This window comes from Cariama cristata, unplaced genomic scaffold (genome assembly GCF_000690535.1).
Source record: "Cariama cristata isolate BGI_N322 unplaced genomic scaffold, ASM69053v1 scaffold19777, whole genome shotgun sequence".
NCBI classification, from domain to species: domain Eukaryota; kingdom Metazoa; phylum Chordata; class Aves; order Cariamiformes; family Cariamidae; genus Cariama; species Cariama cristata.
In genome coordinates, this window is record NW_009626366.1 from 15,498 (window position 1) to 28,306 (window position 12,809).

General features: G+C 41.9%; 1 protein-coding gene across 1 annotated transcript in view; it reads left to right on the forward strand.

Moving 5' to 3' along the window:
• Positions 1–7,245, forward strand: part of ERGIC2 (ERGIC and golgi 2) — a 20,409-nt gene extending 13,164 nt beyond the window's left edge. The window contains exons 10-13 of the mRNA XM_009704015.1: positions 1,028–1,125; positions 5,094–5,256; positions 6,143–6,222; positions 7,008–7,245. Of these exons, the coding sequence (XP_009702317.1) occupies positions 1,028–1,125; positions 5,094–5,256; positions 6,143–6,222; positions 7,008–7,073 (407 nt within the window). The 3' untranslated portion in view covers positions 7,074–7,245. The remainder of the gene's footprint in view (positions 1–1,027; positions 1,126–5,093; positions 5,257–6,142; positions 6,223–7,007) is intronic.
• Positions 7,246–12,809: the final 5,564 nt, after the last annotated feature.

The window sequence follows — 12,809 nt, forward strand, 5'->3', positions numbered from 1 at the left end:
CTGAATTTGGTAGCGAGCAATGCACTGTTCAGTTACCTACATGGCATCTTAAATGGGCGATTTCTTTTTAATATTGGTATTGCTGTACTTTGCTATTTCACTGATGTTGATTTGTGGTTTCTTTCAGATTTGTGTTATGTTGAAGTTACAATCTGTCTGAACATACTGCAAAGAATTTTGCAGCAGTATGCTACAGTGGAGAGTCATAGATCTGATTGTTGTCATAATGGGGAAAAATAAGTCTGATTTGGTTTTAAAAAAAAAAAAGCATCAGAAGTCTTGGATTCTATTCCTGTATTTGGTTTGTCACTTTCAGGGTGTATTTTGTGAGACTGCTACAGGAAGGGTTTGTGTATCGCTTTGTTTCCTCATGTATAAATAAAGGAGTATAGTAACCTACTTTCTAGAGCTACCTACGCCTCATCCTCTGCAACAAACTTACAACAAATTGCTTCAATCTATCAGTGTTTGTTCTCTTAGGGAATTGCACAAAGACAGAGCAATCGTAGATGCATAAGCATGCTGATTGCTCGAGAAGAATTCTCTAGAAGTCTGTCTAATCAAGAGAAAAACTGTAACCAGTTTAGAAGAGCTTCCAGCATTGTATAGACAATTCAGTGGCTAAAATCTACTCAAGCCACTGTCGAGATGTATGTATCATGCAAAATGTGACTCTGTGAAACTTGTTCAGTTCTAGTGCCCTGGAAAACACTATCTATGAGTTTCATTTGAACATCTGAGTGGCCTGACCTTAATGAATCTTTTCATTACATGGGTAAAATGTAAATTTCTCTGAGCAAAAAATGTGACATAGGCCTTGCCTGTGGAAACTTACCTTTGTTCATGCAGGTGGTGATGAAGTAGTCTTGGCAGTGCTGGGACTCCTTAAAGAACATCTCTAGTGTAAATGGCTTAGCTGATTAACTGTTTAACTATTTTAAGTATTAATTGTTTGATTTCTTTGTGAATGTCTCAGACGGTCATTGACTGTGTACTTAATTCAACAGTGAGATTTATTTTCTTCTAGACAACCAGATGTTCCAATATTTTATCACAGTTGTGCCAACCAAACTCCATACGTATAAAATTTCAGCAGAAACTCATCAATTTTCAGTGACGGAAAGGGTAAGTAGAAGTAAGAGAAAACTATGCAGAGAAAAATCTAACAGTGATTGTTAACAAAAACTGAAATGTGAAAATGGAGACTTAGTTGTAGTGTCGTTTTGAAAACTCCTCTAGCGTGAAGACACTCTTTGTGGAATATTCCACTGCACTAGATTTATCTTTAAATAATGTAATACTGATGGTAAAATATGTATGCTTGGTGACACATGCTAACTTCTAGCATTAGTGTTTTGCATCCATAGACCTGGAGTCTGATACTAGAATTAATGATAGATGTTCAGTCACTTCTGCTTCACTGGATACTAACAGTGGGGGTGGTGGGGAAATCCTGTAAGTTTTAGGTCTGTAACCATGTGTGGAGATTTACAAATATTTAGTCCACCTTTAGCTTTTTATCCATGTGGGAAGCAAACCAAAAAGCACATCTCAATTGAATGTCACGAACTTGGTTGTGGAGTGTTAGAAATGGAAACAAAGGTAGTGTGTATGAAAAACTAATCACACACAAAGCATCTCTGTCTCTCAGCTGTCTTGTTTAACCTTTGTTGAACCTCCAACTTTAAGTATTCTCCAGACTACAGAGCTTCCACTTCTGGGCTTGGAGAGGCTTTTATTTCTGAATCCATAAAGAAAGTAGTTATTGCAGCATAGTACATGGGCAAATCATAAGATAGTAATTTTAAACACAGCTGTAAAAAGGCCTTATGTGTAACAGTTACATGTCTCATCTCCAGACTCTGAAATCTGTTTTGATCTTTTACTCAAAAACCAAAGAAAAAGGTCTTTATGAAAAGTTTAATTAAAAAATTACAGATAAAGCAAGAGGTAAAAAGGAAGTGTTGGGTTGAAAGGATATTCAGAGATTAGAATGGCAGTTCACTGTAATACAGTTTGTAGTGTTCTCTAACGGAGAAAAATCTGTATTGCCTCACAATTCCCTGCTGTGCTTCTGAAAAATACGTAGCTAGGGGAAGTAGGATAGAGGTGATGTTTTGGGGTTCAACTTGGGATGCGCAGATGGGAAAGGTTTGCTCTAAAACTCATGAAAGCTGGAGTAAAGAGGGGAATAAAGAGGAATTTTGTAATGCAATATACTCCCATCTCCTGCTGGTCTAGCAATCTGCTTCCTGTTTTCTCTGCAACAGCTAAGGCACTCCTTAAACTTCTGGACATCAGTCAACTGCTTATCTTAATCCTTATTGCATTTTTTCATCTTGTATTCAATTTTTCTCTCCTGCTATAAAGATAGTTTCTGTCAATTAACTGTGCAGTCTTAGTTAGCTCTTTAATTTTTTCTGGGGATGTATTTTTTTTTATGGAAGTTGCAACACCGTCACAGGTTGCTGAGGAGAAAAGCTTGTGAATAGCCGAGGTAAAGTGGCATTACATACTTACTTGCTCTGGCTGTCTGGGTAGGTAGCCCTGTTGCCTGTAAAGCTTGTTTGTGTTTATCTTTGGAAACCAAATACCCCTAGCAGATGAGCTGGGAAAGGCTATTAAGAGCAGTTAACACTGAAGGACTTAGTGCATTTATTTTATAAGAATAGGCACATAGGCAGACCTGGAAAAAGGTGGTCAGCTAGGCATGGCTAAACCTTGAATATGGTGAGGTTTAATTGCCAGTAGTGAACAGACTGGGAAGCAGGGTTTGAAAAGTGCGGGCAGACTCATCTCCACTAGTGCTGATGTTTGAGATACTGTTTATCTATGTTAAAAAGATGTAATTCTAGCAAGGCTTCACTGATACCTGAGAGATCTGATGCAGGGCTCCTTATTTTCAGCAGGTTTTAGCAACCAACAGTTAAATCTTCTGCAGCAGTAGAAGTTAGAAGCAGAGCAAAATGGTTTGTGGAAAAAGAATCATATATCTTTTGACGGTGGAGTTTTGGGCATTCTGTTTAACTTAGTGTTCTTTTTTCAACATTTGACCTCAAAAGACCAATAAGGTTTAGGGAAACAATAGAAGGAAAAAAAAAAGTATTTTTTGTGCCTTGCCAATGGCAAGGTTATGTTTAACTACCCTCAGTCTTCTCTTCCTTCTTAGTATACCTGATCATCCATCCTCTAATGCTGAATGTTGTCATGCTTTTGAAATATAGAAAGCATTCTGTACTGTTTTGGGTTGGTTTTTTGTTTTGCTTTGTTTTTTTGTTTTTGTTTTTTTTTTTTTTTTTTAACCATTGCAAAGTTTCTGTGACCTGGTATCGTAACTGATACATTATTTTGGCATCCTTTTTACTTTGCTTTGGTAGCAAAAGAAGCAACATGGTTTATGTCAATGTTAGCTGACTGGAGAACTTGCCTAGTCTGTATTTTCCAAAGTGGTATTCTGCTTTTTATTTTGTACTGCATGTTTTTTTTGAGCACAGAGTGATAAATCTACAGGTGAGATGGAGCTGTGGTATATTGCTTTTCTGTTCTGTCTTGCTTGTCTGTCGTCTTTACTTATATTAGCCTAGACATGACTGAGTTCGTCTTCAGTCAATTACGTTCTTTTCTGCTGCCCTTGTATATTTTCAGCCAGACTTAGCTGGCAGTGCATTTATCAACACCTTTCACTAACAACAAAATGATAGCAAACTTTTGAAAGAAACTTAAGATTGTGTTGAGACTTTTTTTCTCTTGTAACCTTTTTAAAAAAGTAGAGATTTATAGCAGCCACATTCTCCTCTTTGGGGTCTTTTGGTTTAAGAATTTGGGCAAATGAGAAAAAACTGTAGAAGTTCTTGGATTAGGACTGAGACATCTGATCTGTTTAGACTAGTCATGGCGAGTTAGTTGTTATTTTATTGAGGTGTATTTCTTGCTGTGTGACTGTTGTCTGAAATGACCTGACTGTCAAAAATTTTGAAAAGAGGCTTGATACTGATAATCAGTCTTCAGACCCCAGAAACTTTGAAAAAAATCTCTCTCCCCCCCCCCCCCACCCCCCCCGCTATCAAAGTAATGGATTATGGCATATGTGTAGTATGCACTGAGGAAAAAAATGGCATTGGTCTTATTTAACTTAAGCTTCTGAATTTCCATTATGGTATACTCTAGAGTCTTTCCTGATACGTTGAAGAACCAGCAATTAAATCTTCTGTGGCATGTGAATCTAGAGCTATGCTCCAAGGAAGAAGGAGAATGAAGCCTAATGAGTCTTAGATATAGAATCATAGAATGGTTTGGGTTGGAAGGGACCTTAAAGACCATCTCGTTCCAACCCCCTGCTGTGAGCAGAGACACCTTCCACTAGGCCAGGTTGCTCAAAGCCCCATCCAACCTGACTTGAACACTTCCAGGGATGTGGCATCCACAGCTTCTCTGGGCAATCTGTTCCACTGCCTCACCACCCTCATGGGGAAGAATTTCTTCCTGGTATCTAATCTAAACCTCCCCTCTTGCAGTTTAAAGTCATTGCCCCTTGTCCTATCCCTACATGCCCTTGTAAAAAGTCCCTCCCCAACTTTCTTGTAGGCCCTCTATGTACATTTATATACATCCTCTGGGAAAACTGCCCTAGCTAAGGCTGTTCAACAACTTCAGTGTTTCCTGAAGGTCTCATCCTGATTTGTGATTAATAGTAGCACATAAAGTGGGAAAAGTTGGGACTCTGTATTATACCAGTGCACTCGAGTTCACAGGCTAGACCAAGACTGTGGCACTTGACCTCATAGATACCAAAAGCAACCTAGTTATGAACATCCTTGTTTAAAGGACCATGTTAGCAAATCTTGAGAGTTTAGTACCAGAGCCTGATAGTGAACGCTGATAGGCAGCACAGAAGACCAGTGACCAGGAACGTAGATTGTTATTTAATGATGTTTGACTTTTAGAAGGTACTGGCCAAAGTTATCTTGATGTTCCCTGGTCTTCTGTTGATTGCTAAGTCCGATTAAGTAACTCTTTGTCATCACATCTGTTAAGATTGTTTTCCTTGTGACTAATAAGAAGTGACTAACTTGTGTTTCTCATTCTCCTTTCAGGAAAGAGTAATTAACCATGCAGCTGGCAGCCATGGGGTGTCAGGAATATTCATGAAATACGATATCAGTTCACTTATGGTGACGGTCACAGAAGAACACATGCCTTTTTGGCAGTTCTTAGTGAGGCTCTGTGGCATTATTGGGGGAATTTTTTCAACTACAGGTAACTATCAGTGCTTTCCCTCTTAAGTTCTATCAGAATTATTTTTTGGTCATGATGATTGTGTTAGGGATAAATTACAGGGGAGTCCTGAACCTCTGGTAGGTTTAGGACAAAGTGCCCATTTGTGTGCACTGAAATGTGCAACAAAAGCTACTCATTTTTGGTGCCCCAGTATGTTGTTTGTCCTGTTCTGAGGGCCTATTCTTTCCGTTTTGTTAACTATAGCATAGTTTATTCACTTCTGGAAGAGCAAGGAGATAGAGAGAGAGAGAGATATATATATAGAAAGATATACATACACACGCACACACACACATATACTGACTTCTGATATTCTGTGTTTTGCCTATGGCTGGGGTCCAGTGCTAAATCAGTGCCAAAAGTTGAGATAAAATTTCTATGTGAAGTAATTGGGAGGATTTTCCTTGTGTAGCTTGTCAGTGTACTGCAGGATTTGCTGCTTCAAAGAAAATAAGTTGAAAAGGTGCAATTCACTTATTAGTCAAGACATAATAGGGTGTCTTGATTACAAGTTATTTCTTTTCTTGACCTTCACTTGAAGGGAGCATGGTAAAGAGACCTTGAATGAAGAGCTGCCTTTCAAACTAGGTATTTCTGTTGCACAGAATGTATTTTCACTTGTGAAAGCTGGGCAGGGGAAATTGTATTCGTTTGGATAGCTTTGGTTTTACTTTTATTGATGCATGTCAGAATATTAGAATCCCCGCCCTTATATTTCCTTTTTTATGTTAATTTCTTGGTGTTTTACATACCACTTTATTGCACTGTATAGCATTTAAGTATTGTATAGAGTTTTGTTGTAATACTTCCATAGATACTACGGTTTTACTGCTTGTGACAATTTAAATCTTGTTTGATATTGCAGGAATTTTACATGGCTTTGGAAGATTTGTAGCAGAAATTATTTTTTGCCGTTTCAGACTGGGCTCTTACAGATCGACATCGGTAAGAAAAACTTTCTCTAAGTACTAAATAAGTGGTACAGCTACCTGTGGATGGATGATAAGGACAACTTTGGGACTTGGTCCCCAGCAGAATTTAAGATGCTTCCAATAAACCCTCCACTTGACATGCATATGAGCGGAGATTCAACAGCTTTTTAAAACAGCTGGAAAACCTAACATGTAAGGAAGCAAGGTGTTTTCTAAGAAGCTAAATTAATGAAACTGAGTCTCTTAGAGGTTTCTCTGCTACATTCACTCCATCATCCTTACTATATCCTTATTATTTTCATATTGCTACAAAAAGTACATGTTTTCCCAGGCCTCATCAGTCTCCCTCACGTATTCTTCTTCTGCTTGGCCTGCTGACCGAAGAAGAGGCACTGTGTGCTGCAGGGGTTTAATGTTGCCACTGATGAGCCTGCTGGCTACTGCAAAGCAGTGTGAAAGAGTCGAGCAGTCCTTCCCTTTCCCTTCATTGGGCATTAATAGGATTTCTCCTCTAGCAACTACTTGATTTTATTTTACTTTTATTTTTCCCATTTAAGTTGGTAGCCTTTAAGACTTCTGGCTTTCTCTCTAATTTGGCTGAAACTTGCCAGCTGGCAAGGTTATATGAGTGAGGGAAGAGGAGGGAAGGCAAGCAGATTTGTATAACTTGTGTTTGAGAGACCAGGCAAAAGGCATACAAGAAAAGCCCAAGAATAAAGAAGTGTGTGTTTTGGAGAAGGGAGGGGAGATTCTGTTTCTGGACAAGCTGTTAATAACATTTTGTTTTTGTTTGACTAGGTACCACATCCTGATGGCGACACAAGCAACCACTTACCTCCAATTACAGACAATAGTACGCATTAGCCTCCTGAGAAAATTTTCTTTCTTCCTGCCTGATACAGAAGACATTTTTTTATAGTAAAGAAAATGTTGTGCAATATGCTGAGACAGTGCTGACGGGCAGCGTAAAATGAAGCCTTTACAAAAAAAAAACCAACACAAACCCACAACAAAAAACACCAAGAAACAAAACAAACCCAACAAAACAATTTGTGTAATTTTTTGTCTTTTCTAAGTGCACATGGAGTCATAGGAGGTTGTGAGACCAGTGAGGTTGGACCATCTTCTGGAGATCAAAGGAGAGTTGCTGCCAATACAGTATTCGTGGTCGAGCTGAACGCCTTTGCAATGACTGCTGTTGGCCACTGAAGCATCTTGGGGATCTTGGTTCTGTGCCTGGGAAGGCGAGCAGGCTCCAAGGAGAAAAGAGTGCAAGCGGGATGTGTGGAAGGGCCGGGCAGCAGGCGAAGAGGGACGGTAACAGAGCTGGGCTTTCACTTAGGTGTACAAACTGGGGTTTGGGTTTTCTTGTTCTTTTGTAATGGTGGGGCGGGGGGCTAAAATGTTATCCTCACAAGTGGGGAGTGATCCTGGAAAATCCTGAAGAAGACGGAGGTGAGAGAGAACTCAGGGAGTAAGGTGGAGCCCAAACCATAATGTTGGTCGTAGCTGCTGCCTTTCTGTAGTCCCACCATTCCTTAGCAGAAGAAATGTAATGCAGAGCACAGGAGTTCCTCTGTGTTGTCACACAGGCGATTTGCCAGCAGTGAGAATAACGCTTTTGGTGGTGATGTGGAAGTGCCCAAGGACTCTGAGAGTGGGCTCCAGCATGCACGGTGTTTTGACTTTGAGTAAGAAGGCTTTTAAATAAGGCATTTGACTGTAGTTTTTGGTAAAAGGCAAGACTCCCTAGCAAAAGATCAGGAAATCTTTGTACGCCTCTTTCTTGGTAAAGAAATTGCTTTGATGGAGCCTTCGTTGTACCCTTGCTGCTAGTGTGTAAGCCATGGTATGTAAATCCTGGAGGTGGGGAAGGAGAAGAGCGAGAAGCTGCCTTGCTTCAGTTCAGCTAAATACTGCAGAAATGTGGCATTCAGGGCAGCTGGGAGTTTGCTAGCCCAGGCAGGGAGTGGTGGAGTTGGTAGTAGGTGGCTTCAGGGAATCTGAAATCACTTTGCTGCAGACAGATGATGAGAAGGGATCTGCAGAATTAATCCTTACTGTTCATGAAGGTTTTTGTAAAATAAATGAAGAGAGCAATATCAGTTTTATATTGTAAATATGTTACTGAGAATGAATGTTATTAATGCAGATGGTGCTTTGAGAAACTAAACATCCTCTTACTGTTGAACTACTGGCATACACCTGTGGTTAAACAGTTACTCCACCAGGGTCAAAAATTAATAATATGATTCCTTCTCAGCAAAACTGATTTAATAATATATTAGGAGATCATGCTGACCCTGGCCTTACCGTGGAATGAATGTTATAATTGAGAGGACTAATTATGGTAAAATAAAAATCTCTGTGGCATTGTCAGATTTTGCTGACTTCTGTTAATGGACTTTACAGGACACTTGGATCTTGGTGATGAACAGTGTGTAAATAATGTGTCTGATTTGCTATGCAAAGCAAAGGGCTTCCGAAACCGAGAAACCATAAGAAATAGTAAATAAAATGTGGGAAATGAGGAAAGACCTTTGTTGAGTTTGATAACTGAGAAAGAGAGAGGTTCAAGGAAGCTAGGTCCATGGGGTTGACAGCCAGGTTTGGGCTTTTCTTTTTTGTGTTTTTGTGGGTTTTTTTTTTGGTGTGTTGTGTGGGGGTTTTTTTGGTTTGTGTTTTTTTTGTTGTTGTTTTGTTTTGTTGTTTGGTTTGTTTTTTTTTTAACACTGATTGAAACTCCAGGAGCTTGAGAAACTCTTGTCCTTGGTGAGCAAGAAAATCAAAAGCTGTACATTTTTGGTTCCCATTTCTCGAGTTTGATGACTGAGAAAGAGAGAAGTTCAAGGAAGCCAGGTCCTTGGGGTTGACAGCCAGGTTTGGGGTTTTCTTTTTTGTGTTTTTGTGGGGGTTTTTTTTGGTGTGTTGTGGGTGTTTTTTTGTTTGTGTTTTGTTTGTTGTTTTTTTTTTTTTTTCTAACACTGATTGAAACTCCAGGAACTTGAGAAACTCTTGTCCTTGGTGAGCAAGAAAATCAAAAGCTGTACATTTTTGGTTCCCATTTCTCTCTGGCATTTCCCTCTCAGGTTTCTTCTGTACTTCTGCTCGGGCTGGTTCTGCTTTGGGCTTTGTCTAACACTTGTTTCTTCTCTGCCTGGAACAGACTGTACCAATGGGAGATACTGATCTCAGTTGACTTTCTGTACCAGAACTTAAATGTTATTTTCTATTCTCACATAAAAGAGCCAAGCGGCTTCATGTGTCTTAAATCCTTGTGTGGCGTATTCGTGGTGTTCTATCTAGAACAAAGCCTGTGTGATGGCTGGTTGCTAATGGAAGACAATTTGGGATCAACTTCCAGATGTGAGATGCTGGATGGTGGAGTGAATACACGCTCAGCTGATCCTGTGTTGCTGTGCTGTTTGCTGTCTCTCCACAGAGGGTTTGGTTGTTACAACTAGTACCACTTACCTTCTACCACATATTGTCATTAGCTTAACCACCATATGCGAGGGTGTACCAGAGAAAATAGTAGCTTATTGCATTGGCTTTTTTTGGTTATGCTTATTTATGTTGTGTAAAAGTGAGTGTAGTATGGAAAAATGAAAGGAATGGGTGTCCCAAGGGAAGGAAATCCTGATGTTGATGTGATGTGTATTTTCTGAAGGGAGGATAGTAGATGAAAAAGACCATTTTCTGGGTCAGGAAAGATGGTCAAAATTATGATTTTTCTTTGGTTCTTCCATGATGTTGAAGAGAGGGAGAACACAGGGAAGAAATTTTTAACCTTCCTGAGCTGCATTCACAGCTCGCCATTTGCAGACTCCTCTGGCTCCCCTGCCCCCCTCAGCTGTCTTCCTGGGCAAAAAGTCTTCCCCGCTTCCAGTTGGCGCGGTTTGGGTTTTGCTGCGCTGCTGCCGTGCTCTCATGGGGTGTAGGCTGTGTTAGCAGGAGCAGGGACGCCTTCACTGCCTCCAAGGCCTGGAGTGCTCTGCCTGGATGTGGGTGTCCCCCGCATCCCTCAAGCTGCACCCTGGTGTTGTGGAAAGCTGGCATCAGCCCCAAGAGGCGGGTGGGGGATGGGAGCGGGTTTTTCTCAATAACTCTGTTGTTTTTAGGGCTCAAGAGGAAACACCAAGCTATTTTTTTAACAGGACGGACCACCTTTGGCCCTGTCACCTGCGAGCCAGATTCACACAGCATTGACAAGAAGTTGCTGTAAAATCTCATAGTTAAGACTATGTTCACTGCTGTGTTTCTGGATATATTTCACAAACGATTTCTAATTAGAGAAAGAAAAAGGCGAGGATGAAACCAGCCCTGGCACCTGTGGGAGTTCAGTAAGGGCACTTGCTTACTTTACGGTACAGCAGAAGACCAGATGAGGTGTCTTGAGTGGGCAGGGGAGGCCGTACTGGGGAGGTACCTGCTCTGTGGAGGAGGCAGCAAAAGCAGGCTGGCAGGGTAAAAACTGAAGATGTGATCAAAACCCACAGCTGTGAGAGAGCATTCTTGGGGAGGGGGCAGAAATTGATCATGAGTTGACATAAGGAGTAAATTAATGTAATTTATAATAATGCTGTTTTCTAGATGAGTGAGGTGCTGTGCTCCTGAGTCATGTGAGGTGTGCTGTGGTGGGGGGTAGGTGAACAGTGCGATGACGGAGGCTGTGGAAGTTGGGCTGTGACGGATCCTACTGTACGTTGTGGCTACTGTCTTCATGCTGCCTGTGGCTCCGTCTTTCTTACCAGCTGCTCTGGTGTGTGTATTGGTGCCCATTGCAGAACAGACCACGAGAAGAGAGTGAAGTGGGTGCATGAATGGAAATTTCCCTGCTTCAGGCACTTTTCGTTCTTCCCCCCAGCTTTTCTAGCAGATGTTTTGGGCCTCTCACCGACAGGGAGGTGACGAAGAAATGCATGTGTGTCTGTACCAGGAGAGGGGTTGGGTTAATCGACATAGCAGACTTTCTTTAAAAAAGCAAACCCAAGCTGTTCTCCACTCCCCTGAAGTTCTCATCCTAGAAATAGGTGAGTAATTTGAAAGAAAATTCAGCTCTTTCCATCTCAAAAGCTCTCTGGTGGGGACCTGCTCTGAGGGTGCAGTGCCCGGCCTTTCTCTGCAGCTGCGGGCTCTGCCCTGTGTCCCTGGGGTGGTGCGTGGCGGGGCAGGGAGACGTCCTGGTGGAGTCAGTCCTGCACAGAGCTGGGCAAGGGCTCTCCCTCCTCTACCTTGCCCTGCCTGAAATCCTCTTAAGCTTTTCAGGGACCAGTGTGACAAACTGAGCCCTAAGCAGTCATCACAGTTGCTTAGGAACGATCGGAGGCAGATTCATATTTGGTATAAATGCAGCTGTGATTAACTGTACAGACAAAACCAAAGCTGTTGCCTCGTCATTTTGCTGTCTAGTTCTCTGTGAGACAACCGCGTACTAAGGATGGTTTGTATAACTTGGTACTGATGCAGTAACCTTGAAGCAGGAGAGATGCAATCACCTTGGTCATATCTCTGGTGGCACTGATGATACTAAAACTCCCTGTTCTTTATTTCTTCAGAGGTAACCAAGGGCTGCAGCTTTCTTTTGGGAAGATGGGAAATGAGAACAGCTTGTTTGGGGATACTTGCAAAGATCTCCATCTGTTTTTACAAGGCACCCCAGAAGGTGGGGGTGTGGAAGGATACATCTACAGTACACACTGCTTACTGGGATTGGTGCTTAGTTGCAAATGGACTTCTCATAAAGACACTTACTTATTTTCTACCAACACTCAGTTGATGCAAATAATGTCTAGTATTTGGCCTTGCTGGTAGTCTTGGTTTGGAGAAAATATCCTTGCCTGCATATATAGTTAACATAGAGTAGTTAATGCTTCAAGAAGCCTTAAGGGACTCTGTGTGCTGCCTTGGGTGCCCTAAAGTTTTGGCATTGTAGGTCTGTCCGCCTTCTGCCCTCGCACGCCTCGTTAGAGCACTGGTGTGCATTTCAGCTGGTTTGGTTAAAATGATATGAAATGCTTCATCTGTTCCTTCTGCCATAGCTTAGTGTCCTTTCCAAAGCATTTCTGGCTGCTGCTGGCCCAGGAGCAAGGCAGTGTCACCTTTTCCTGTCTTCCAGAAGAGTTTCCTGAGAGCTGGTCTGTAAATTCATTAAAGCAGAAACCTTTAAAGCTGAGTGGTGCAGCTTGTTCCCTGGCAGAGAGAGCCGAGGGCACGCTCTGCAAACGTGAGCCTCTCCCTGGCTTTGACATACCAGAATTCAAGCAAAATCTCATTGTGGCTTGTTTCTTTTCTTTTTTTTTTTGTTTTGTGTCTATAAATAGAAATGTTCAGAGTCCCAGGACCAGCAGCTTGAGGTGTGAAAAACAGAAAGCCAGACTGGGTTTTGTTCAGGAGGACCCTGGGGTGGTGCGGCGCAGGAGGTGATTGCAAACGATGCTGGGGAGGCTCATGGCGAGCAGAGCTCCTCCAGGCTGGTGTGCCTGTGTCTCTGCCTGCACCGTCACAGGCTTCTCTGAACGAGGGCCCTGTGCTCCCGTGCCCGGACCAAGCCCAAAAGCCCTTCCCTGGGGAGCCCCATGGCTGGGCTGGAGCCACGGG